Consider the following 27987-nt stretch of genomic DNA (forward strand, 5'->3'; position numbering starts at 1 on the left):
GTTGAGATTTAAAAATGTCTACAGAGGGTGCGTGTCTGAGCTCGAATGGAAGTTTATTCCAGGCAGTTGGGCCGTAGAAGCAAAAAGCTGCCTCACCATATTTTTTGTGCACATTCTTTTAGGCACTTCAAGTAGGCCAGCATTGGAGGACCTGAGGGGGCGGTTAGGGACATATCTAGTTAGGCAGTCACGGAGGTACGGAGGTGCGAGACCATTGAGAGCTTTATAGACAAGTAACAGAATTTTAAAATCAATCCTAAAAACAACCGGAAGCCAGTGCAGTGATGCCAAAACTGGAGTAATATGTTCTCTCATCTTAGTTCTAGTTAAAACTCTAGCTGCTGCATTCTGGACAAGTTGTAATCTGTCAGTCGTTTTCTTAGGCAGTCCTGAAAAGAGTGCATTGCAGTAGTCAAGCCGAGAAAAAACAAAGGCGTGGATTAGCGTTTTTGCATCGTCCAAGGACAAATAGGCTCTGATTCGTGCAATATTTCTAAGGTGAAAAAAGGCAATCTTGGTAACATGATTAATGTGTGAATTAAAATTCAATTCAGAATCAATATTACCCCCAGGTTCTTTACTGTACTGTTACTTTCTACAGTCAGGTTGACAAGTCTGCTAATTATTGATTAATTATTCCCCCTTGTCTCTCTCTGCTGTCTCTCACTCTTCGTTCTAACTGATTTTCTGTCCCATCTTATACATCTCTAACATGTGGGTGTCACCTGCGTGTGTGTGTCAGTTGACCCTTAAGGCTCTATTGCCTCTGTCAACAAGTTACCACAGGTGGTCTATTTTGAAAGCATTCTTGAGTTATAAAACCTCACAATGTCCACTATATAGCAGGATGAACTCACACACAGCATAGTGCAAACTACTATCTTAAAGTGTCCCTAGGCCATCTTTACTTGCGCAAGCAGAGCGCGCAAGTAATGTTTTCGCCCGGTCTCTTCCGCCGTGACAGCTGTCCCGCCATTCGATGTTTATGCAGAAAAACATCAAATCTGTGCCTGTTTTGCTGGGACCAAATGACCACAAATGACCATATTTCTTACGTCATCATTTAGGGCTAGTCATACGTATACTATATACATAATCAGTAAAAATAAAATAGCAAATTGTGCCTGATCTGCTGGGACCAGAGTACGTGGTGTGTATATGTATGACTAGCTCTTAATGATGACGTAAGAAATATGGTCATTTGTGGTCATTTGGTCCCAGCAAACCAGGCACAGATTTGCTGTTTTCTTGCATAAACATCAAATGGCGGGACAGCTGTCACGGTTTTTGGCGCAAAGTAACCACAGTATACCGCTAATCAACTTACAACTACACACTTTATACAGTATAGAGTATAGAGTATATATGTATACGTATATAGTATATGCCTATATACTATATATATTTCTTACGTCATCATTTAGAGCTAGTCATACGTATACTATATACATAATCAGTAAAAATAAAATAGCAAATTGTGCCTGATCTGCTGGGACCAGAGTACGTGGTGTGTATATGTATGACTAGCTCTTAATGATGACGTAAGAAATATGGTAATTTGTGGTCGTTTGGTCCCAGCAAACCAGGCAGAGATTTGCTGTTTTCTTGCATAAACATCAAATGGCGGGACAGCTGTCACGTTTTTTGGCGCAAAGTAACCACAGTATACCGCTAATCAACTTACAAATACACACTCTATATAGTATATATGTATACGTATATAGTATATGCCTATATACTATATATATATACTATATAGTATATGCCTATATAGTATATGCCTGCTTTGCTGGGACCAAACGACCACAAATGACCATATCTCTGACCATATCATCATTTAGAGCTAGTCATACATATACTATATACTGTACATAATCAGTAAAAATAAAATAGCAAGTTGTGCCTGATCTGCTGGGACCAGAGTACGTGGTGTGTATATGTATGACTAGCTCTTCACCCAAACTTATATAGATAGAAACTTGAATCATACTTAATAATACTAGGTGTTTACTTCTTTATATGCATAAAGTAGGTAGGTAGCAAATAGTTACATCTAAAAATTATACATTTCAAACGTTCCTTCACAGAGATACTGAGATTTGACAGTTTACAGCGGTCGAAAGGACTTGCGCGCTCTGCTTGCACACTAGTTGGCCATTTATGGCCTACTAGTGTGCAACAAGCAAGTATGCACTCGACAGAGTGCAGTTCTAGTTAGTGACTTGCTATCCTAAATGACCTCTTCACTCAGGCTTCCCTGCATGTGACCTCAGGCTCCTATAGGCCGAAGTGTTATGTGTACAATTATGACATATGATAGGTATTTTTCATTTGTAGATCTGTTATTTTGGCGAGTGAAGGTTTCATGTGATCTGTGACTTACATTTGAGGTCACGCTGCCCACTGACTTTTAGTTCTGGCCCCGCCAGTGTCTTGATATGTTGTTTCCCGATTGCCATAACATAACATGTTTTTACAGGCTTGTATTATACTAACTGCACTCATAGTGACGTCCTTGCATTATCTGTCTCATTTAATATCTTGTTCAGTCTCCATGCGGTGTCTTCTCAGTCATTGAGTTAGGATACTGTAGGCGCTGTTTTAATTCAACATGCATCTGCTGTGTTATCAGTTTAGTTTGACCTTGGCCTAGTAACTCAGTGCAGGAAAAGACGTTATCTACAGGTTGCCTGGCAATGCCTGCCTAAGCGCTCTCCAGGCCTCAATGTGCATTCATGTGCTGATCCAATGAGCGCTCGATAATCAGTGCTACAGGCAGCCAATGAATGTCATGTCATCCATGTTTATGCCATAATATGTTTTCATCTGTCCCTTTGTAAACAAATGTTTTTTGACCTTGTTGTTCGACACAAAACAAGTTAAAAAATAAAATATTGAAAAATATCTATTAAAATAAATGACAAATCATTTTTGGCATCTGCCACTTGAATTAAGTTAACTTGATTGATTGACATGAACAGCCTGTCAGCTTCCTTTGCGGCTTCTATAGTAGGCGATCCCACAATGCAATGCTGTTTTCTAGAGTGTTTGTGCAAACGTCAGTAGCATTACGTTATATGAAATAGAAAAAATGTGTGACTGTTAAAGAACCCCAAAACCTACTTCCATTCACAATGGGAGGAAGTCTTTATTTTCCCAATGTCCCATTCCAAGTGTTTGTCTTGTCATGTGAGTGCTGCTATTACCGGTAATAATTATAAAACATTTTTGGTTGGTAGATCTTGTTGAGCTGGTCATTTCAAAAGTAGATCTCAAGTCAAAGAAATTTGGGCACCCCTGCTCTACACCAAACCGATTTGCCAAAAATAACCAGATCTACAGTTGTAAAAAAAATAGAATCCATAGTGTGTCTTTGGACTTTGCTGGCAGGAATTACATCATAATTTACCATGAACAAACATTAAAGACCATAGTCTTGGCTGGGGAGTGCATGGGGACATGGAATGTATATTAGGCTCTAAACAAACATTGGAAGTCCATAGACTTGGCAGGCCTAGGACAGAATTTCAGAAAGCCATGCATAGCACGCCTCAAACATCCTATCACACAAAGATTTGGCATCCTCCCTGTAGTAACTCTGAGGTCCCGGACCCCCTGTTAAAGACCCATGCAATAAGACTTAGGAAGTATTTGTTTCAATGTATTTTTGACCTAATCATTCTACCTGTTTTACATTTTATATTTAGATACACTGTCAACAACTAGCATGCAGCTATGCCAGTCTGACCCATAAATGTAGTTTAGAAGTATAAAAATATCAGGGGAAAAAAGGGTACTGTAAAGTAAAATAATATATACATAAAATCTGTAATAAAGTACAGTACTTGGGTAAACGCAATAACATTCCAATACAGCTTCTATGCCTACTTTCAGCCATATGGTTTATGTACCAACCTCATGTCCTTTGTAGAAAACAAAAGATGAGCCACACATATCATATGAAATAACTTTTATCTTAAAAAGTATGTAAAAAAAATATAGATTTGGAACACAGTTAAAACACCTTTTGGTTACATTCACTTGAAGCAATATGCTTCAACATTTGGCATTTGACCACATTTTTGTAAAAAAATAATAAAAAATAAAGATATATAAAAATAAAGATTTGCGAAAACAAATATTGTAAGAAAAGAAGAAAAAATGACAAATTCAAATGTATAATCAAACATTTTCTTTGGAATATGGCAACATAAAAACAAAGATTACAATAAATGTGTATGTTATAAAAATGAAAAAATAGAAACACTGGCAGTAAACAAGATGTCCAAGAGAACCAGTGGAAAAAATATATACCCGTTTATCCATACATTTTTAATTTCCATCACATTATTCATCTCCAGATGGCTGCTTGGTCTCAAGGTATTTCTTTTGGAACTGGTGGAAGGTGGTGGTTTCCTTAGGGACTGTAGAGCTTTTCAAGGGTAAGGGACAATACTTCTTCTTCGAAGGAACCAGGGCCCAGTCACCTATAATGTTCAATAATCATAAGAAAAAATATCATCTCAAATGTAATGTTCAAGAACAATCTGAAACTCATTTCATATTTTCAACTTGCATAAGGTTGAAAGTAGGCCTAGGGTCTGGCAATCTGGGCAAAATCAATTATCACTATTTTTGACCAAATACCTCAATATCAATATTGTGAATCATAATATACCGTTTCTTTTTTTAAAGAAGCCAAAGTGAATCAAACCAGGAAAAGAAAACACCATACACCAATATTACCACATAAAAATAAATCCTAAGCAATATCTAGACTCATCAGTATTGCCCAGTCCTGGTTGCTTTCAATTGTGGTCGCATGATAGCGTGTGTCACTGTCTGATGGAAATAGTTTGCCCAAATAGTTTGTATGTCGTCATCAAATCGATAAACTTTCACTTAATTAGGACTCAATAGAAGTAAAACTAAAAACATTCACACCCGTGTGAACCGAATGGTGCAGGCTGGTGCAGGCTGTGCGTGTGTGTGTGTGTGTTAGGCTGCGCAACACTGGTGGTGAAAACCAACCAAACGCTATTTTTCTTCCCCGGCAGACCCAGCCAGCCAGCCAGGGATAGACACACAAAGTTGAAAGTTGTATATAGGGCACCACTCAAAAATGTGTACTTTTCCCACCATCGTATTGGTCTAAATAAATCTATGCTGAGATGTGTGTGTGTCGAATGCAACCCCAATTACATGACTCCTCAGTGTGAATGTACCGGCTGCTCAACAGTGTGTTACCCGAATGCAACCCCAATCAACTGCAGGGGTCAATAGGTCGTACTCTAAACAGACAGACAGACACACACTGCCCTTCCCCTTCATTGGAGAGGTGTGCACCGCTCAATAATAATAATGCTGACAAGAGACTATTTTACATTCATGTATAATACCTTTTGGTTCTTTCACGTCTGTCTTTGAAATTCTGTCCTGTGCTTTAACACGGTCAGGGGTATCTGAAAAAGAGAAGAAAATACAGAAATGTTCCATGAATGTTTAAATAAAAACCAATGACTTAGAATCTAGGCTGACATACAACTCGATCTATACTATGATCTCCTCCGTATAGATGTAAAAATACACTTAGGATTGCTGCACATGTCATGCATAACATAGTTGGTCTTAAAACGTAGTTAACATTAGTCATTGGTTTCATACTGCATGGTCAGCTGTTGGCAATTTAGTATTAACCTTATTATCAGCACAAATAAGCCCAAACAAGAGACCTGCAGGCTGCAACCTCCAAGATGTGTCTTGGTAGAGGATTTGAATGCCATCAATGCATTGAAAGGGACACAATTACATTTAAGAGAGCATTCGAGCTCCAGTAGTATCTGACCTACCGCAACAGTCTCCAGTGATGAGATAGGCCTATCCTTCACTTATCCTATCCTTTAATCTTAAAAGTGGCAAGTTAACCAGTTGTGGCATAGTGGTGTGATCATATAGTCACTCTGAATATTATGATTATATTATTACGTTATTATGCGTCCATGCTTAATTATAACCACATCGCCATGTGTAGGCTGTTTTCCTAATAAAAAAAGAAACACATGGAGCCTTCCATTCAATCATGCTAACATGCCACTCAGTAATGTTATAAACTGTGCTCATTGTGCCATATCACACAAAAAGCCCCGTGCTGTCTGAGACATCGCACTATGCCAGAAAGTCTTGATGAACAAACAGGCAGATGGCCAGAGGTTTAAAGGCCTATTCATAGTCTGGATTTTCGGTGGTGAGGTGACCACCGCTCCGGTGGTGAGCGGACCACCGGAGCTGAAATAACGTTGAGTGGTGGTGAGTAAAAACAGAGAGAACGGCTGGAGCGGTGGCGGTGGTTTGCTCTTCACCGCGGCTCGTGACGTCATGTTGTAGTTCGGTGGTCACCCCACCACCGTAAATCCAGACTATGTATGAGCCTTAAGAGTTCATGCTATGACTGTAAAAACACTTTGACTACAGAGTTACTCAAGTTAATTAACTGTAGAACACTTTCCCTGCGGTTCGCGAGTTGCCCGAGTTATGTTTTCATTGTTTAATCCGCGTTTTAGTGATACAGGCGATCCACCGGACAGAGTGGGATATGAGAAGCGTTTTGATGACCTCATCGTAAAAAGGTTCGTCGCGCAAAGGGTTATGGGAAATTGAGTCCCTATTCATTACAATGGAGGGGGTGAAGCAGAGCGGTGCGCTTCCTCGTCCGCTCTGTTGTGATCGCCGCTTTGGAATACTTTGCAAGACTATGACAAGTGATTACACCATTTTAAAGTGGATTTTCATGACGAGCAACTTAGCGGTCGGCGCAGTGGCTCTTCAAAGGCAACTTAAAACATAGGCAGTGAAGCCTGAAACACGGTCCCACAATCCCAGCAATAAAACGGTTAACCCTAGATAGAAGATTTGTTAGAAGAAAAACAAAAGAAAAAGTGTTGTAACCTGCCTTTTTTTCTTCTAATTATTTGATCAGCCCAAAACATTGTGTTTATAGAGCGGCGCAGTCTCTCCCCCTTTCAGAACAACGAACGGCCCAGGAAATGAAATGCAATGCATTCTTTTTTCTTTTTTTTTTAAGATATTTTTTTGCGGCTTACGCCTTTTATTGATTTTTGAAGGGACAGGCAGTAGGCTGACAGGAAACGGGAGAGAGATGGGGGGATGACATGCAGTAAAGGCCGTGTCGGGTCCGGGAGTCGAAACCGCGGCACACTGCGACTGGATTACCAGTCCGGTGCCCAGACCGTTACGCTACGGCCTGGGCCATGCAATGCATTCTGACCATAGGATTTTCTTTAAGTATTTATTTAAAGACGGTTACGCCGCGGACAAAGCCAACTCGGATCGTGACAAATCATGACAATTAACACAATGTTTTGGGCCGATCAAATCATTAGAAAGAAGAAAATAAAGGCAGGAGATAACACTATTTGTTTCGTTTTTCTTCTTATAAATGATTTGATCGGCCCAAAACATTGTGTCCATTGTCATGATTTGTCACGATCCGAGTTGGCTTTGTCCGCGGCGTAATCGTCTTTAAATAAATACTTAAAGAAAATCCTATGGTCAGAATGCATTGCATTTCATCTTTCCCTGTGAGGCCATAATTGTGCAGCTCTAAACTGACTAGGCATGTAACGATATATCGTATATCGATATTAATCCCGGCAATTATCGTCGTGAATCCAGACGATTCTTTTATAGGGGGGGATAGTGAATTATGGTGTGTGTGATATGAAATGTGAGCTTTAATCATATTCCATCATATTCAAGTATTTTTGGAGAGAAATGTGTTTACAGTTGTTGCACAGAAATTAAGTCATTGTACATGAAAAGTAATGCTACTTTTGCAATGTAGTTAAATAAAAATTGTGAAAAATGCTCGGGGGGGTGGGGGAAGATAAATCATAAGAAATATATTTTTCTGTCATTTGTCTGGAAAATAATTGTGTTAAAAAGATCGTGAAAAATCTATCATGAACCGCATATCGTGATACGTATCGAATCGTGATTCGTGAGTTTCGTTACATGCCTAAAACTGAAGTCTATATTTCAAACCAGTTATAATAAGTAATATTTAGTACAGTAACAAATCAAGCATTAATATTACTTACCCAAATAATTTGTGTCAGTGGATCCATCTTTGAAGTTGAAGGTACTCGGTAGAACGCTGAACTTTAAGATGATCTGTTTTTCAGATTCACTTTCTGAAAGATGGCATGCATCTTCAGGCTTATTGGATTTAACTGGAATTGAGACAATCTTCTCCGTGGGCATGAAGGAATGGTTCCGTTTCTTAGATTGACTTCCTTTGCCGTCTGAAGGCTTATTGGATTTAACTGGAGTTGAGACAATCTTCTCTTTGGGCATGAAGGAATGGTTCCGTTTCTCAGATTGACTTCCTTTGCCGTCTGAAGGCTTATTGGATTTAACTGGAGTTGAGACAATCTGCTCTTTGGGCATGAAGGAATGGTTCCATTTCTCAGATTGACTTCTTTTGCCAGCTGAAGGCTTATTGCATTTAACTGGAGTCTCCTTTGACTTGTTCTTTTTAAGTTTGTAACCATGTAAAATAGACTTTATAATGTCTAGACGCAAGCTCCGCTTTTTCCTCTCAGTTCCACGAGATAGTAGTCTTGAAAGTCTTCTTTCAGAACACACTGGAGAGTCAGGGTTCTTGGGGTATCCTTCTGATAAAGAGCCGGTAACCATATAGTTCCCTGGTGTGAGTCGTCCCCTTTTGCATTTCCCCCTGGTTGGTACAACAGTTTTCTTCCACTCATTATGAATGCGTTGTTTGACAGTGGTAGGGCTAGATTCTGAGGGGATATATTGTTTGGCCGAACTCTTCACCACAGGGGTACTTTTCTTCCAAGTGTTGATGTCCGCAGTGAGGATTTGTGGAAGCGTAAGTGCCTGAGATTGAGAGGGATCTTCACAGATCTGTTTGACTGGAATTTTGACCACAAGAGTACATTTCTTCCCAGTGTCGGTGTCAAAGGAGAGGTTTTGTAGAGCCTTAGTTGCCTGAGATTCAGTGGGATCTTCAAAAATCTGTGGTTTGCGCGGAATTTTGACAACAGGGGTCCTCCAAGTCTTGAGGTTCACAGTGATGAGTTTTGGGACCGGATCTGAGAAGCAATTGTCTCTATTTATACCTCGACCATTTAACACCTGCTTTCCACCATTGTAGCCAAATAAGGCCAGTGTCACAGGTGTAACATACACGTCCCTGTTGTCTTCCTGGATAGACAACTTCTCCCTACATTTCGGTTTACCCAGAGGAAAAGTCTGCGATTTAGAAGACAATGATGATTGTTTACATCTCTTCATTTTTTTCTGAAAAGGTGACATGGAATCCAGGTCCATGGTTCTCTTGCGTTTGTTGGGTCCAATACCCTTTGAGCTTAGATTATTTTCAGGATCACGATCATGGCTTTGTCCCAAGGAAAGAGTTTTAAGGAAACAAACTTTTGCATCAGAAGCATTATTACTCAGACAGGTACCTGTATGCGTTTGTCCCTCTTCTACTCCAAATGATATGTGTCCTTTGTCTGCAGGATTATGCACAGCTTGTCTACACTCATCTTCAACCTCTGATGTCATGTCTGCAGGATTCTGCTCATCTTGTCCATTATCTTCAACCTCTGATGTGAAGACAGTTGTTCCAACTTCACTAGTAGTCAAGACAGTAGTTTCAACTTCTTTAGTAGAGTAGAGTATTTTGGTTCCTTTTTCAATAATGCTTGAACTGCACGAGTGACCTATTGATGACGTACTTGGTAGGGAAATGATCCCTGGTTCTGAATTTGAACAAGAGTAGTGCATCTCATCATCATACTTTTTAAGGTCAATGGTTTCCATTATATCAGTGTATTGCTCTGCCAATTTCTCCCATACGTCTGTGTCATCTTCTTCAAGGCTGTGTGTCTTCTTCTCCAAGATGACAGTTCTCTTGCATGTGTTGGGTTTCGCCACAAAGGTTATATTGTTAGGACTGGGATTTTGTCTTTGTCTCACTTCATCCTTTGCAACACCTAGTGACAGTTTTGCATCAGAAGACTCCCTCAGATGAATACCTGTAGATGTTTGTCCCTTTTCTATTCCCAATGATATGTGAATTCGGTCTGTAGCATTCTTCTCAGCTTGTCCACAATGACCTTCAGCCTCTGATGTCAAGACAGATGTTTCAATTTCAGTTTCTTTTTCAATAATGCTTGAATGAGCCATTGATGATGTACTTGGTAGGGAAATGCTCTTTGGTTCTGCACTGGAAAAAGAGAGCTGTATCTCATCATCATCATCATCTGAGAGGCAAATTATTTCTCCGACCTCAGTGTATTGCTCAGCCAATTTCTGCCGTTGCTCTGTATTTTCTACTTCAAAAGTGTTCATGATGAGACCTTCAGAATCCTGCTTGCACTGGCACTTGGTGTCTGGCTTTCCAGAAATTACTGCAATACACTTAATTACACAGCAAAACTCTTGCATGTCAGGCGTACATTTCTCCTCTGGTTTCTCAGTATCAGCCTGGCTATCATTCACCACAGAGTCACTGAACAACTTTTCTGACTGATCAGCAGGCATTTCAAATTTTGCTTGATTGTTGTGCACTTGTTCAAAGACAATCTGAGCCTCATCTGGGAGCATAACATGGATCTCTAACAAGGAAAATGGGTCATTGGAGTCTATTGTCATTTCTCCAGCAACAGAGAGATTATTTTCTGTAATAATGGCTTCGACACCCAAATCTTCCATTTCCTCTTCCTCTGGCTTTTCAGCAGTTTCATCATCGGATCCCAGTTTGGACTGGTTATCACTCTCAAGTTCGTCTGGACAGTATTTCAAAGACGGAGGGAAGCCAAACTCTTTGTCAATGTTATCCAACTGTTCATTGGTATTCAGCCATGATGAAGTGTATGTCACCTCAGGATGAACATAATCATCATTGATAATTTGGTAGCGGTCTTTAATTTTATCCCAGGAATAATCAACTTGTGAGACAATGACAGAGTCTGTCGCTAAGATTAAGAATTTCTTAACCTCAGCCATTACCGTTGGGTAATTGTCTGATCTGATCTCAGTCTTCAACTTTTCAATGCTCCCTTCAAAATATAGGGACACAACGTTTTTATTAAAGTCAATTACTGAGTCTTCTGATTGCCTTTGTTTGCATTGGAGTTTTGTAGTCTCAATAAGCGTCATTAGTTTGTCAAATGTCCATGGGATAGTTGGAACTATGGACAATTTCAAGTCCATGGCATCTGAATCTTCTTGCATTACACTGTTATTCTCACCATTTTGGCTGACAGACACTTCAGTGGTCACTGAAAGTTGTGGCGTGGGTGTGACTTCACAATGACTATCAGATTCTGCATCTTCATGTTGTGTGTCCTTAGCAAAAGATAACTTTGTAGCGGTTATGTCTGTGCCAAAAATGTATGGTCCTGTATCCTCAGTCAATGACACTTTAGTGCCATCACTGGAGATAGTCAGGCAAACTCTAGGATTATCGTTCACATGTGGTGAAATGCGTGATTTGTCGAGGTTGCTATCCATTTCCTTTATGGTGCCATTTTTACATTGACCATGGATCATTTGAGAATGTTCCATGCTGGAAACCTGGTTAATTGTCTGCGATAGTGGTTGTACGACCGCAACAGCTCTTTGTTCTATCAGCTTTACTGTAGAGCCTACCGTTTCAGGTAGTTTGACATTGCTTTGTAGAGGGGGTTGCTTGTCATTTCTCTGCTGTGATATCTTCCGAGGCAATTGCTCTAATTGTGCATAATTTGATGAAGATCGTTGCACACTTCCCATTGTGAATCTACTGGTATCTAGCTTATTTCCAAGAAAAATTACATTGTCTGCCTTAAAACCAGTTTTGTCTTCAGTTACTGTGACATAGAATCCCTTTTGTACAGGGGCAGAGGCATGTGAAGACTCTGAGGTAGGCTGCCTTGATGACTGTGAACCACTCCTTTCTAACTTTAAATGTTTGATAGGAGAGTGCCCCTCAGACTGCACAGTCGGAGCGCACTTGGCATTATTGTCTTTAACAATGGTCTTAACAGTATTCCCAGGGTAAAATACATCATTCACCAGGCATATACTGTCTGCTTTTCCAGGCATCTTCACAGCATTTGTAGAGTTCATTTTTGAATAGGTAAGATGATTGTGATAAGATGTCGGATATATGAAAGCTTGACTGGAGTTTTCTCTTCCACTGTGTTGCGTTTGCGGAGTCATGCTTGTTGGTGGCAAAAATGCCCCACTAGATGTTGATGAGTTTACCATCTGGACATAATTATTTCTTGTGAATGATTGAGGTGAAGACAGCCGACTTGATGGGGCACTTGATGCGTTTGCCATCTGGGCATAGTTGTTGCTTGTAAATGACTGATGTGAAGGCATCTGAGTATAGCCGTTACTTGCGAAAGATTGAGGTGAAGACATCTGATTTGATGAGACACTTGATGCGTTTGCCATCTGGGCATAGTTGTTGCTTGTAAATGACTGATGTGAAGGCATCTGATTTGATGAGACACTTGAGTTTGCCATCTGGGCATAGTTGTTGCTTGTAACTGATTGAGGTGAAGACATCTGACTTGATGAGGCAACGTGAGGACAGCTTCCATGTTGAGGTTCATTTATTCTGTACCTTCTGCTGTGGTTAGGATTCTGAGCTAGCTGTTGGTTGTATGCAACACCAGACTCTAATGTACCATTGCAAAGTATCTGTGCATCTTGAATAAACGTATCCATTGTAGAGTTTTGTGACTGAGGTTGCCTTGCCATTCCGTTGACATTCTGACCCAGGTTTGTCTGGGGCCTGGCATTGTCAAATTGCTGGGCCATGTAACCAGTAGCGGGATAATTTGTGATAGTTTGTTTGACATGCTGATCTGGAGTTGATGCACAGCTTTGTAGGGAGTTCTGAGCATTTGGTTGTATCCCACCATTTGGACTCTGCTGTGGCCAGTAGTTCTGGGACGTTTTCTTCGCCAGAAGTTCTTCGAGTATGCCTACGACAGAAGGCGAGGAATGGCTTCTACTTTGTGCATTAGTGGTTTGTGTTTGTATTGTTGTGTGCATTGTTGTATTGATCCTTGGTGCAGTTGGTCCATGCTGAGGATTCCTCAAGGCCTGGTCATTTGACACCTGTCCATTATAGTAAACTCCATTATGAGAGGTGAACTGAACATTTTGCAGTTGTGACATATCTGCTCTCATATATTGAGGAGGCTGATTTGGATCTTGTCTCGCTTGCATATATGGAGGGGGTTTATTTTGAATCACAGCCATCGGAGTCCTGGTACCATATTGCTGTCCATTGAAAGTATACATTTTGCTTGGACTTCCTTATCCTTCCTTTCAGCTTTGTGGTAACTTGAAGAAGAACCATGTCTGAAAGAGAAAGATAAATACAATAAGACAACTTTTTACATCACTTGACATTTGGAGCTTTGCAATGATACTTTATTTTATTTTACAGTGTGGCTCTGGTCTCTGGAGGCAGCTAGCCGTCTGTCTATAAAAGGGACACACCTGTGTCCGGAGCAATTCTTGCAATATATGCATTTTCACATGCGTCGTAATTTTTTAACTCATTATGTACAGACACTGAAGTCCTTAAACAAGAAACCTAACCTACGGTAAGTGGGGAACATAGAACCTGGGGAACATAGGGATGACCCCCATTTCAGGCCTTCCTTGGTGTACGGCCTTACACTGATGTATTCAGAAACACATTATTAATGACCAGGGGATATGGCCTGCTGGTTCAGAAGTATCATTTAAACCCTGATGTGGCGGTTCTAAACACTACCGCATGAGGAGTTACGAGGCGAGCAAAATACAGTCTTGATGAGGTTTATTTAACTGCACAGTCTGCACACGGATGCTGCTGCACAGGCGAATCTCAGGGCAGGCATAGCATGTTCGGTAAAAAGCATGGGTTTATATCAGTCATAGGTCCCACCCAGAAGGTGGGAACAGAAAGAGAGATGAGAGAGAGGGGGTTTGAGGAACAGGACGCAGAGGTGAATCCAAGCTCCTCTAGATTAACATATGGATGAAAGGAACATTTGCTATAGATAGAGGAAGAGAGGGGGTGGGGGGGGGGGGGAGCAGGAGGGCAGTAGAGATGGTCACAGGAAGGCATTGTGTACTTTGGACAAGCATTGGCGGGGTTTCCCAAATGCATATGGTGTAAGACTTGTAGTGCCGTACATGCTCAGATGCCCTCATAGGCCACACAAAGAAGCCAGTTAACATAGACATTTTGTGCATAGATGTGCCACACAATCTGTGGCACATTCTGAAATTTAATTTAATAACATTTGGACTGCTGGACAGTAGGCTCTCTTTACTCTTTAAAAAGTATATCACCCATTCTTGAGATAAGTGACAAAACCAACGTCTGACGGAGTTGACGAACATCTGACGGAGTTGACAAGTTGAACTGATTTAGGTTCTAGACCACCTAGGATCTTGATTCTGGTGACTAATCCCACATTTTCAAGGATGAGGAATACAGTGGTACTTTTTATATTGGCCCTGTGACCATGGCAGCCATTTTCAAAATGGCCGCCACCTGCTGTTATTTTACAATAACTCAAGTTCTACACCACCTAGGATCTTGATTCTGGTGACTAATCATACATTTTCAAGGATGTGGGATACATTGGTACTATTTAGATTTGTCCTGTGACCATGGTAGACATTTTTCAAAATGGCCACCAACTTTCTGTTATTTCCCAATAACTCAAGTTCTACACCACCTAGGATCTTGATTCTGGTGACTAATCCTACATTTTCAAGGAGGAGGAATACAGTTGTACTATTTAGATTTATCCTGTGACAATGGCAGCCATTTTCAAAAATGGTGGACTTGCCATTATTTTACCAATTTAGTCAGGGAATATTATCAGAATAATGTCAAATCTGTGAATACATTTCTTACCAAGAATTTTCTTCACCAATGTGTTTGTAAAGGTGTCTACTAACATATCCCACATTGGTTTCTATTGAACCACCCTAGGGGCATTTTTGACAGCTGCTGAAAGTTGGGTACCATACCAAGTGTCTATGGCCAAACTAGGGAGTCTATGGCCAAACTAGGGGTCAAACCCCTTGGGCTAAATTCGGCCATATATCCACTTGCCCAAATGTGCTGAACTCATTTTGTGATGACGGCTATGGCCGTTTTCAGCCCAAGGAGTGTTCTTCGTGCATAGCTAATGCTGGGAATGCATTCAGAATCATGAAAACTCCCTAGTTTGACATGTCACATGCTACTTAAAGCATAATGAACATTTTGCCTTATATAGGTTGTTGATGGTACCCCAACTTTCAGCAGCTGTCAAAAGTTCCCCTAGGGTGGTTGAATATAAAGCAATGTGGGATATGTTAGTAGACACCCTTACAAACACATTGGTGAAGAAAATTCTTGATAAGGAATTTATTACCAGATTGTATTAATATCCCCTGACTAAATAACCCGATTGACACCTAAACAACAAGTTTGGACAGCACCACCAATTAGTGTTACGGAAAATAGCAAGTGTCTACCCTAGGCCCAGAGGGAGACACAGAACTTAGATGCGGCTCACATGTTGCACGACTCCTCAACAAGCTGCCACCAGAGATGAGAGCTGAATTCCGCCGCACAATGCTCTGCGGCCCAGGAGCAACCAACACCATGTTGGAGTTCTCTGAGTGGTTGAAGCACGAGTCCTAGCCATAGGCTATAGCCTGTGCAAAGGCAAACACCTTGAAGACCTGCTTGAGGTGAACAGTGAGCCGTGAACAGTGAGCGAAAGACTGAAGACAGAAGATCTGCCTTCAGGACTATCAGGCAGGATGTGCAGACACTGAAGGCATCAGTGTCGTTCTGTGTCCCCAGCATGTCAACCAAAGCAATGTTACCAAATCAAAGGAGCCTTCACCTCAAGTCACCTGGGGCTGGGTGAGCAATCGTATCCTGTATCTAGTCTCACAACTAAATACAGACACTTGGCCAGACTGCCGTTTGAAAGGGTCAAACCCTTCATCCTGATTGGGGAAGACCACCCAACCTAATCACACCAAACGAACAAGTGAGGTTGGGGCCTCCAAGTGGGCCAGGAGCTATCTGCACAAGACTGGGCTGGACCCTGCAGGAAAGCAATCTCCAGCCAAGACAATGTAAGTTGACTATAACAGAGCCCCAGAACACAGAGCTCATGAGAAGGATGGAGAAACACTGGCAGGAGGCCACCAAGATACAAAGCCACACTGCAGTGGCCAGTGAAGTCAAACTGTGCGTCTGTACCTGAAAGGTAAAAGTCAAAGGCCAGAAAGCCCACCTCCTCCATGTCCTGTCAGTAGCAACTCAACCTGCACCTGAAATAAGCCCTGACCCCTCCCAGAGAAAGTTCATCCTTGAAAATGTAATGATTAGTCGCCAGAATCAAGATCCTTGGTGCTCTAAAACTTGAGTTATTGGTAAAATAACAGCAGGTTGGTGGTCATTTTGAAAAACAATGGCTGCCATGGTCACAGGACAAATCTAAATAGTACCACTGTATTTCTCATCTTTTAAAATGTATTATTAGTCGCCAGAATCAAGATCCTAGGTGGTCTAAAACTTGAGTTATTGTAAAATAACAGCAGGTGGCGGCCATTTTGAAAAACAATGGCTGCCATGGTCACAGGACAAATCTAAATAGTACCACTGTATTTCTCATCTTTTAAAATGTATTATTAGTCGCCAGAATCAAGATCCTAGGTGGTCTAAAACTTGAGTTATTGTAAAATAACAGCAGGTGGCGGCCATTTTGAAAAACAATGGCTGCCATGGTCACAGGACAAATCTAAATACTACCAATGTATCCCACATCCTTGAAAATGTATGATTAGTCACCAGAATCAAGATCCTAGGTGGTGTAGAACTTGAGTTATTAATTTTGGAAAATGGCTGCCATGGTCACCACGAGACAAATCTGTGATGGCCCTATAGCCAAAAATGTTCCTTAAGGCATGCTCTAACTGTGTGCCAAATTAGAATACGTCCCATTATTCAAAAACTATAATTTTATTGTTTTAGGAACACTTTTGTCAACTCCGTCATATACATGTCAACTCCGTCTAGGCTTGGGCAATATATCGATATTATCGTTTATCGCGATATTTAAAATCAATATCGGTAATATCGTGGACTATATAAATAATATCGAAATCGAATATCGAATAATATCGAAAATAATACCCAATATCATAATTTTACCGTCATGTAAATATGGATTTTCTTTTAAATAAACATCTACATAACTGTATGTGTGTGTCTGTGTGATGAATTTACAAGTATTTCATTTTAAACGACTATAATTTGCCTCATAACTTAGTGTCCATGCATTGACTGGCACTGACGCTGAATTACGGCAACGAGGCGACAGCAGCGTTGTCGGACCGCCTCCGCCCAGGAAAGTAAACAAAACATGGCGCCGGTGAGAGTCCTAGCAAGTTGGTTCATAAAAAAACATCTGGAAATACTGCTGTTTGGCAGCATTTCGGGTTCCAGCCAAATTAAAAAGGCTGATAATCGATAATACCGATAATCGCGATATTATTCACGGTATCAATACCGATATCCAAAAATCAATATCGCCCAAGCCTAACTCCGTCAGATACAAAATCTGACGGAGTTGACGTCTGACGGAGTTGAAGAAATGGCATTTGTTTTCATCTTAAACCTCTGTAGTACTATGTAGCCATTTTGTTTTTTCTTCAGTTGTTAGCTAAACCTAACCCTAAACTAAAATACTAAACATTATTTTGGAATTCTTAACAAAGATCATAATAATGTCCTGACGGAGTTGACATGTAAAAGCTGTGACCACATTGATATCAACATTGTTTGTTTAAAATATCAAACAATTGAATGCTTGTCAGACCAGGGGCCTGTTTCACAAAACTTGGATTAACTAATCCAGGATTTAGGCCAAAATAGGCTTTTTCAATCCTGGTCTTTACAGCCTGGTTTATTCCGTTCCACTAAAGCCAAGCGAGGCTCAGACTTGGCGAGCCGGGATCAGCAAGCCTGGCTTAATACAGTCTGGCATTTTGTCTCTAGACCCATTATGTGGATCACAGATTTACTGATCCTTCTTCTTCATGGGGTATGAAGGCAGTTTGCATCCTTAATAGTTGCATTACAGCCCCCTTCTGTATATCTCATTATCTTTACTAATCTATTCAAGACTTACTGATACAAGGACTTAAGCTTCTAAAATAAATACTGCTGCTGTAATTAAAGAGAGAACATACTCTCAATAGTGGATAGACTTAATGATTAACTACCCCAAAAATATAGTTTACATTTTACCACTACTATTAACTTAAAACAGAATTCTTAATATTGTAAGCATAATGATATTGTCGCATTGTGATATTTGGCCATAACTCCCTCCTCTGAGGGAGCAACCTTTGGGGAAGGGGGTTGTTGTCCAGACAGGGGCCAGACTGGTGAGGGTCATGGGTTCATGTAGCATGCCAAAGTTTGTGCTATTGCCATTGAGAATGCATTGGGCGTTTAAGTTAAATAACTCAGAAACTACAAAACACCAGGGGCACGGTGGCACAGCTAGAATGTCCTGGGTTCGATTCCCGCTCGGGGCGCTGGCGGCGTGTTTCCTCCTCCGCGTCATCAGTGCCCATACCCGAGGCGGTGTTGGCGAAAGGGCCTTTCTGTGTGGAGTTTGCATGTTCTCCCCGTGTCACCTAGGGTAGGTATACCTCACAAAAACATGCAGTAATCCTGGTCTCTAAACAGCCTCACCCTGGCCAGCCGGGGCGCCTGATGGAGGGGAATGGAACTGGTTGGAATAACGTGTTCCTTCCACTCGCTACGTCCAACCAGGGAAACTCCCCCTGACAGGTGTAAAGGAGCAACTTGGACACTCAGGCATGAAGGAAGCATGAGTTCAAGTCCGTTTCTCTCCCCAGGTTGGCGGAGGGTGTGTAGAGCCCAGGATCACATTAGATAATTGACACAGAGGTGAAAAATGGGTTACAAAATCGTGGGATAAAAATTATAGAAAAAAAAAAGAAACTACAAAACATTTCAAAGTAAAAGGTTCCAGCATGTGTCTCCACAGTAAGCTGAATTTTACAAAGTGTGAATGGAGTTTCTAGGTGAAAGTGATTTTTTTAAGTGCCACTATCTGCCTATAAATGTCTCAAATTTGAAAGCACTATATTTCTAAAACTATGAAACATTTCAAAGATTCCTTTTCAGGCACACATGTCCACCGTAGGATGAACCTAAATAGGTTTGAATGGGGTTTCTAGGTGTAAGTATGTAGGACTAGTAGTGGGTGAAACATTACAATGGTAATATGTTGTAAAACAATGAGTAATGGTAATATTTAGTGGTTTTCACTTTTACAAAAAAAAATATATATATATAATATAATATAATAATTCTTCTTAACCGTGCACTTGCACGACAGCAAACCTATTCATGGGGAACTTTCACCAAAAGCAGCTGATCTACAAGCTCACAAGCTGTCATGATGTTGTGCAGCCTATATATTTTGGTTATTTGATTTTATATAGTGCTTAAATTAGTCCTTTAATGCAGACCGATACAAATAAGGCAACATAAACCCATAATAATTGAATAAATCTGGAAAACATCATTGGTTTGTGATCAGTTTGACTGCTTAATGAACAGTAAAGACATCAGGATTAGGTTAAACCTGGCTGTTAGCCTGGTCCGGAGCAGGCTAAATCCAAAGCATTAGTTTCCATGGTAACTAATGTAGCATCACTTTCATGAAAACGAATCAAGCCTCAACATATCCAGGTTAACTGGTTAAATTAATCTGGCAAGATTAACCATCTTTCATGAAACCGGTTAATCGCTGATCCAGGATATATTAAGCCAGGATATGTGTTAAATCCCGGCTTAATCTCTAATCCAAGTTTCGTGAAACAGGCCCCAGGTGCTCCACTGTTGCAACAAATATAAACAGGACTTGGAAAAGGAGTCTTCAGGTTTAAATCTGTCGACAATATTTTCTGATTAATTTAAGACTTTTAAAAAACCTGACGGAGTTGACGGAGACGTGGGACACACATTTGATATGAGATATTTAATGGAAAATATAAATAAAAATTAACTGTGTATATTGTTTGCTATGTTGTTGACAATCTACGTTCATTTAGTATGTATATTTATGTGATTGTGACAGTATTAGACACTTTTTTGGCAGTTTGAAATTGTGACCATTTGCTGGGGACAGGCTAAAAATACAGTCCTTTTTGAGTACAGTGCCTGCTTTTAACTAATTCAGATGGCATATGAAAACAATTATAATGAAATTAATGGCATAATAATACACAACTGTATTACATTTAACTTTGCAAGTGCTTTTATTTTTATGAATTAATGTATTTTTAACATAAATAAGGCTCTTATGTGTGGGACATGTTTTTTCCACTTTTGTCCCTCATCTCAAGAATGATATATATATAATATTTTTTAAGAGTAAAGAGAGCCTACTGTCAGCTGTCAGCAGTCCAAATATTACTAAATTAAATTTCAGAATGGTAGACCTGAGGCCTACCATACCAGGCCTGAGGCCTACCATTGTGTGGCACATCTATGCACGAAATGTCTATGTTCACAGGCTTCTGTGTGCGGCCTATGAGGGCATCTGAGCATGAGGGCATCTGAGCATGTGCGCACCACTTGTGGGCACCACAAGTCTTACACCATATGCGTTTGGGAAACCCAGCCCTTGTCGTTATCACACCATGGGTGCGAGCTTCAAAGAGTAGAAAGACAGTATATTTCAAGTCATTTTGGTGACTGAATTTGAGTGGATGGGTGATGGGAAATTCCTCAACCCTCAGGGTGAACAGAACACAAGTTTACACTTGCCTCCTCTGGCCAGAAATCATCTTGTTAATTGACAATACAACATAGCCCATCATGAGCCCCCTGTCCCCCCTGTCACAGTTCGATGAAAACGGAAGAGTCTGCTCCTTCCGTGTTGTGTACTCCAATGTTTTATGTTAGAAATGTTGAGTATGGGTCCCCAGCATGTAGAAACTGCCAGATGCTAATTTGCATATGTTGAGCAATTATCCTAATTAGCATAACATGTGATCATACCTTAACATGTATGTCTTTTTATGTCACTATGGACCATGTGTCTTTAATAAAGTTTGATTGATTGATTGATTAACAGCCTATATATTATTTCTATTTCCGCCGTGGTCACGCATCATCGTCCATAACACGGAAGACAAGTTGACTGGCCCCAAACTGCCTACCTGCTGCTGCTATATTATTCACAACTAGGGCTGTCAATCGATTAAAATATTTAACTCGATTAATCGCATGATTGTCCATAGTTAACTGTGATTAATCGCAAATTAATCGCATATTTTGTATACGTTCTAAATATACCTTAAATCAGTGGTTTTCAAGATTTTTCATATCAAGGCCCATTATTTATTCTGCATTTGAGCCACGGACCACCATTTGATGAGATTTAGCCTTCCAGACCAAAACTAAAGAACTGTATTGATGTTGGCCAATGGTACCATAACGAGAGATAACAGGCCATGTTGATCAAAATAACAATTTTTCTAAGTTTTCTAATTGTGTAGACTCACTGGGAGAGAGAGAGAGGGGGAGAGAGGCGGGGCTCACTGACTGCCTGCATTCACATGCATGCGTCTCTCAACCATTATGTCAAACTTCACAGTGCGTTAATCGCGCATTAAAACAATTAGTGCCATTAAAAGGATTGTGAGTTAACTAGTTAATAGTGCGTTAACTTTGACAGCCCTATTCACAACATAATGTTATATCATTGACCTAAATGGCATTATATCAACAAGGATAGCATGATAAAAGAAGAGGTTAGGCCTAAAACTTTCAAACATGCAGAGTAATGATCATGTTTTGACATAAAATAATCCTGTACCGTGTAGTGTTTTGTTTCATTAGCGCGAGTGTGACAAACATAGTTCCCTATGTTAGAGAATAGGGAACAGATTGTGCAAGGTTGTTGCATTTACTTTTGCCAAGCCAACAAATGTGCTGCCAAGGAGAAAAAGTACAGAGACTCGAGTGACATTGGAATATACAGATTTAACTTGCAACGTGCACCAAAAATAGCAGGTCCACAAGCTCACAAAGTGCAGGACCCCAATGGAAATAAGCTTCTTTGTGTTTTTTTCCCTTTTGACAGATATTTAGCCTACTTGTAATGTTCATACATGTGGCCTTATTGTCTATGCCTGCCAGGCCGAAGGTGTGGCAGATGTTTTCACCCCGGACACTCCCTGATGGCAAGGCAGAACCTCTACCCGACTTGCACTAGCCTTGTAACCTTACAAGTGTATGCAAAGGATAGGAGTTATGTAATTTAGATGTATAATTTAGCATATAATCATAAGCATTAGCTTGCTTATGATTCTTGATAACTATTTCTATGTATTTTATGTATTATCTTGTAGTGTTTCTGCTTACTGTTGCGACACTATATTTGAATTTAGTGTCAAATATAGTGTCGCAACCTAGACCAGAGCAGAGCCGCTCTGCTCTGGTCTAGCTAGGTTGCGACACTATATTTGAATTTAGCAATACGATATAAATGTAGGCCTAGCTATGTGGCAAATTTGGGACAGTCGGACACTATTACACTTATACAACACCATTACACTTATTACACGTATTACTTATTGTGATGGCATACGCATGATTAGTTGCCTTATGGGTTAAATTTGTCCCAAAACAGACATTGCCATAATATCTCAAACAATAACTGAGGTCAAGTGTAATCTACTACAATATATATTTAAGTCATCGAGTTAGCTGATGTGTATTCTTATTTTAGCACAATTTATCTCAGAATCGGGCAGTAAGTCATACACTGGCAGCCTAGAGCCATGTGCCGTCTCCACTTTGCTTTTTCAAATGAATGTAATTTATTCTCCAAACCACTTGATGGCGCCAAAGTGCTTCCAGTCCTACCTTTCCATGTGCCAAAACTGAGCCAATAGGCATGGACAGCCTTCCTTTTCCACCTCGCATATATTTGGCCATTAACTGGTAGCCTATGTGCCAAATTTGACTCTGTTAAAGGGTTAAATGTTGACCTTCACCCCCACCCTCCGTTCTGGAAATTCCAACACACTACATCCACCCCAAGACAAAGTTCTTCTTTCTACAGGGGACCCACGACTGGGTTGGGCCTTCTGCTCTTGATAGCACCAGTCCATTGACACTTTAAAAGGAGACTAAAATGGCATTTGCCTAGATGGACTGATTGATGTCTTTGTGCGTTTTTAAACTTGTTGCTCCGATCCATCGGGCAATTTCCAAAATACCCTAGCTCTGGTCTATAACCTTATATTAAGGTCGACAACAATTTCGCTACTCACCAATACAAAGATGGTTTTGAGGCAGCGAAAGCCTACTTTCCCTAGTGAAATTGTTATTTTGATCAACGTTTGCCTGTTCTCTCCTATGGTACCAACATCAATACAGCATAGAATTGTGGACAAAATCTTATCCAACAATAACAAAATATTCTTTAGTTTTGGGTCTGAGTCGAGGCTAAATCTCATCAAATGGTGGTCCGTGGTTCAAATGCAGACTAAATAATGGGCCTTGATATGAAAAGGGTTGAAAATCGCGTAGTGGACGGACTCTGAGCCCCCCACCACACATATAATGCACTTTTTGGCCAGAAAAGAAAGTATTTCACCGGAAGGAGAATTCTTGTCAATGAGATTTTCTATTGACAATATAGAAAAATCATACTGCACCCTGTAGAGGGCGGGGGGCTCAGAGTCCGTCCACTATACATTCACACAGACTTTTGTCATCAGGGGCGTCAATATAGCTGGGGGGTGGAGCCGGAAAGTTCAGAGTTCTCCCAACCGGAATAAACAGTGGAGTGTTGGGTTTTCAAATGCAGATGCTTTAAATACTACAAATTTTTGCCAGATCACAGGCACAGATCCTTGTTGCCATACCCAACAGCCTGCCAAAATTTAAAAAAGCAGTTACCAAGTGCATAATTATGATTTTTTACGTGATGCTGCCGGGAGCTAAAATGCCTATAAACTGTATAAACTGTGATTAATGTAAAAGATTGTAACAATTATGCACTTGGTAAATTCTCTTTGAATTTTGGCATGCTTTGGAATGAAACAGGCATTTTAAGCTCCCGGCAGCCATCGTGGACTCCATTTTGAAAACGCTGTTTTACGGCATATTTGTCTTATTATCCAGGGATCCTTAAGGCCATATCGTATGGACCAGAGCTTAGCCTACGGTTTGTTTTTTTATTAAAGGCATGTTTTTTTATTAAAGGCAGAGTATCACGCTGGCATCTACTTTGTCTCATGACAAAGTTGTGATAATATTCGAAAATGCAACAATAAGGCTCTATAGTCTATACAGTGTGTTCAATGCTGTGTGAAGTCGGAGCGGACTAGTGGCCACTACTCTGAAAAATCCCTCCCACCACGTCGGAGAGGACCGACCCAAAACAGCATGATGTAGTCTAGTCTTATGCTTTTTCTGGTTTTATCCTCAAAGCAGTTTTTGTATTGACCTGTGTAGACTGTAGACCTTATACCTGTACCGATTCTGTGAATAACATTTTAAATGTCAATTAATCAATCGTGACCTGAACATTGTCCATAGCAAAGGCGCATTGTGAAAGCGGCGCCGTGTTCACATCTTGCCATCATCGAAATTGTTAAAGTGCGGCATCTAGTGGCTACTATATACTTAGTAGTTACTTTGGGGTCTGTGCCTAAATCTTTTATTTTTTATAAATCGTTTTTTTAACTGGACATTCTTAGGGGGTGTAGGAGCCATAGGCATTATGATAGTGGTGTAATATTTATTTTGGAACACTTGGTGGCGGGCTTTAGATTTGACAGCACTGGGTGTCTATTTAAAGGACAACTTTAGTTTTTTTCAACCAAGGTTCATGTTTTAGGTTGTTATTAGAGAAAGTAAAAGATGAGTGTTAATTTTTGTTCATTTGCTGCTTTTTCGTTTTAGGGATTTTAGCTGTTTTTACAGGGGGGCGGGGGCATTCGAGCATGGGGCTAAATATGTATTTTTTCTTACAAAATATTATGGCGATTTCTTTTTATTTTATTTACTATAGTCCTACTAGACCCCAGGAAATTACATCTGGTCACAGGATCTACTGAATGTGAAGGAGGCCTACTACACAGCTGCATTTGGTTTTTAATTAAGGGCGCGTTCTGAATGCAATGAAAAAAGGGGAGGGAAAAAAAAAGCTCAACAAATCGATAAATCGGTTTTTTGATGAATGCCCTAGTGCGAGTATGACTCCAGATGGTTGCTTGCATTGTCCTTATATAGTTCTGAATAACGGGTATGTGTGTGTGTGTGTGTGTGTGTGTGTGTGTGTGTGTGTGTGTGTGTGTGTGTGTGTGTGTGTGTGTGTGTGTGTGCGCGCGCGTGCGTGCGCAATTAGTCCGACATACTGGCATCATTCTATGGTTAGTTGAGTTATAACAATGTGCATATGTTACAGACAGTGTCCCATAATTGTCAACTATGGCCCTGCGCGTGGTGTCTCACCAGACACAAGTCACACGTCCCGCATACCAATGCACACAGTATACTGCATACGGCAACAATATATAAGCATCAAGTACAGGTATAATAATAATATCCTATAATGGCCGTCTTGATTAGCCCCTCTCGGAACCCTACGTAAAATGTCAGAAAACTTTACGTAGGCCTATAGGGTCCAGAGAGGGGCTAGGTCTTGATATGCGTAATTATTTTTTTAAAGGAAATGTCCCTGCTTCCCACCCTTTAAGGCAGACCAGGTGCAGGCAGACAAATGGTGTTGGGAATTAAATCAATAGAAACCAATAAAATACATTTGACTTGTTGTGATGCTTGTTCAATTATTACCAAAGTAATATCGAAAACTGACAACGCCCTGCCCCTGACCCTACTATCAACCCCTAGATTAAGATTTAAACTCTCGCTAGTCTAGATTAGGGATTTTAAACTAGATCAACCCCCCTCGCGGCTCGCGTAGGGGTTGCTTTGAGCAAGGCAAGGGGAAGTTGAATTCCGACACTCCGACAGGGAGTCAAATTTCAGCACATCTGTTACCGATTTAAAATTCGGACCAAATTCCTGACCACTAAAAAACAACAACCAGAGTTCTAGTCAGACTCGAAGCGAAAGTGAAGTCCTCCAAAATCCTTCCATAAACGGTTCACAGTCTATCCAGTCCCAGGCTATATAGGCTAGCCCATGCCCCACCACAATAACACAGACACCGTTATGCGTTATCCTCCACACTGCACACGTCGGTAAACAAAACAAAATGCCAGCTGCATGTCTGCATACTAGCTCACCGTTTGGAACATCACTCAGTAACAGTGTATAGGTTCCAAACCCCGATACGATACGTTCCCTCAGTCCCTACGCTCATTCAAGACTGCTCTTAGAGCAGTGCTCTAGTATGTTAACCGAAATTGGGAGTTGGCGGTAAATAAAAAAAAATACTTACGGGTTTTCTTGAAATGTAATTATTGGCGTGCGTAAAAGAAGCTAGCGTATATATCCACACAAGTTCCTGGGACTCGGTCCTCCCCGCACATGTAGAACATAATCCTAAACCCCTCTGCTGAGGCTCATTCGTCTCGGTCACAACAAACAATGTGAGCTTTTTCTTCACGTGTGTCTATTGAGTCAGTGAGTGAAGGAGTGTAGGCTACTAATGATGATACTTCATACTTGGAGGCGTGCCGTGTTGAGATGGGTCCAGCTCCATGGTGTTCAGCCAATCACACGGATTAACGCGCCGCCTACAGCCGCCTACCGCGTAACCTCGCGTCACCAGGCTTTCCACCTCGAAAACCTACCGTGAAATTCTCTCTCTCTCTCTCTCTCTCTCTCTCTCTCTCTCTCTCTCTCTCTCTCTCATGTTGTGGCGTGTATGTGTGTAGACTGTGAGGGTATGCGCGGGTGTGTGTGTGTGGATGGTATGCGCATCATGCATAAAGTGAATGGCAGATCAAGTGGCAAAGTGAGCAACAAAGTGAATTTAATGTTGTTTAAAGTAATTTAATGCAATCAAATACTTTTCTGTTTGGATGTATGGGCTGTCAAGGCCAGAAAGTAGCCTAGTTTTTTGCCACTCAATAGGCATTCACGCCCAGGTGGTGGCGTAACCGTCTGGGCACCCGACTGGTGATCCAGTCGCAGTGTGCCGCGGGTTCGACTCCCGAGCCCGACACGGCCTTTACTGCATATGTCTTCCCCCATCTCTCTCCCGTTTCCTGTCAGCCTACTGTCTGTCCCTTCAAAAGAAAAACAATAAAAGGCGTAAGCCGCAAAGAAATATCTTAAAATAAATAAATAGGCATTCCCGCATAACTAGGATGTCACGTGCCTAATCTAGAATATATTAAAGTTTGAGGCTTAATTCCCCCCCTTTTCTATGCTATTTAAAGGTATATTCAGTGATTTCACAAAATTCAAAATCACTTTTTTTGTTTTGTTGTGATAATCCTCCCTACTATAGAGTGTGCTGACCATATAAGGAGTTTCTCCCTGTCCCCAGTTAACCCCTGGGGGGGTCAAAAAACCTTAGATTTCGTTTTTGGCTAGGTGGCAAAGCCTTCATCCAATCAGGAATAGGATAGATTCCGCCAATCACGATCAAGCGGGGGCGGGCCTTGGTGTGCATGCTGTTGGCCTGTCCAGGCCCGGTGCCACGAGGGGTCAAAGGGGGTCAATCCGACCTCCTTGACCCCTCAAAAAGGGAGGGGGGGGTTGTAATAATGTCAATAATACAATATAAAACTACCTTTTGTGCTGGATTGGTTTTCCATTGATATTTGGCAGTGATATTCACTAGCAGCACTGGTTATTATAACAACTCGAAACATGCTGCTACAAAC

The 27987-nt window shown here is 40.9% G+C and overlaps 1 protein-coding gene across 2 annotated transcripts; it reads right to left on the reverse strand.

Annotated features, from left to right (window-relative positions):
• Positions 1-3953: 3953 nt before the first annotated feature.
• Positions 3954-26936, reverse strand: LOC310856968 (uncharacterized protein). 2 transcript variants are annotated; one of them, XM_083762554.1, is made up of 4 exons: positions 26819-26936; positions 8118-13410; positions 5400-5462; positions 3954-4487 (listed from the first exon to the last, which is right to left on the reverse strand). In XM_083762554.1, the coding sequence occupies exons 2-4, from the start codon at positions 13348-13350 to the stop codon at positions 4348-4350; spliced, it is 5436 nt and encodes a 1811-aa protein (XP_083618680.1). In that variant the 5' UTR covers positions 13351-13410; positions 26819-26936; the 3' UTR covers positions 3954-4347. The 2 variants fall into 2 exon arrangements, with proteins under 2 accessions (XP_083618680.1, XP_083618679.1); XM_083762553.1 differs by lacking the exon at positions 26819-26936 and adding an exon at positions 26592-26740.
• Between the last annotated feature and the right edge of the window lie 1051 nt (positions 26937-27987).

The sequence above is a fragment of the Protomyctophum parallelum genome (genome assembly GCF_964188405.1).
Source record: "Protomyctophum parallelum genome assembly, chromosome: 4".
Taxonomy (NCBI): domain Eukaryota; kingdom Metazoa; phylum Chordata; class Actinopteri; order Myctophiformes; family Myctophidae; genus Protomyctophum; species Protomyctophum parallelum.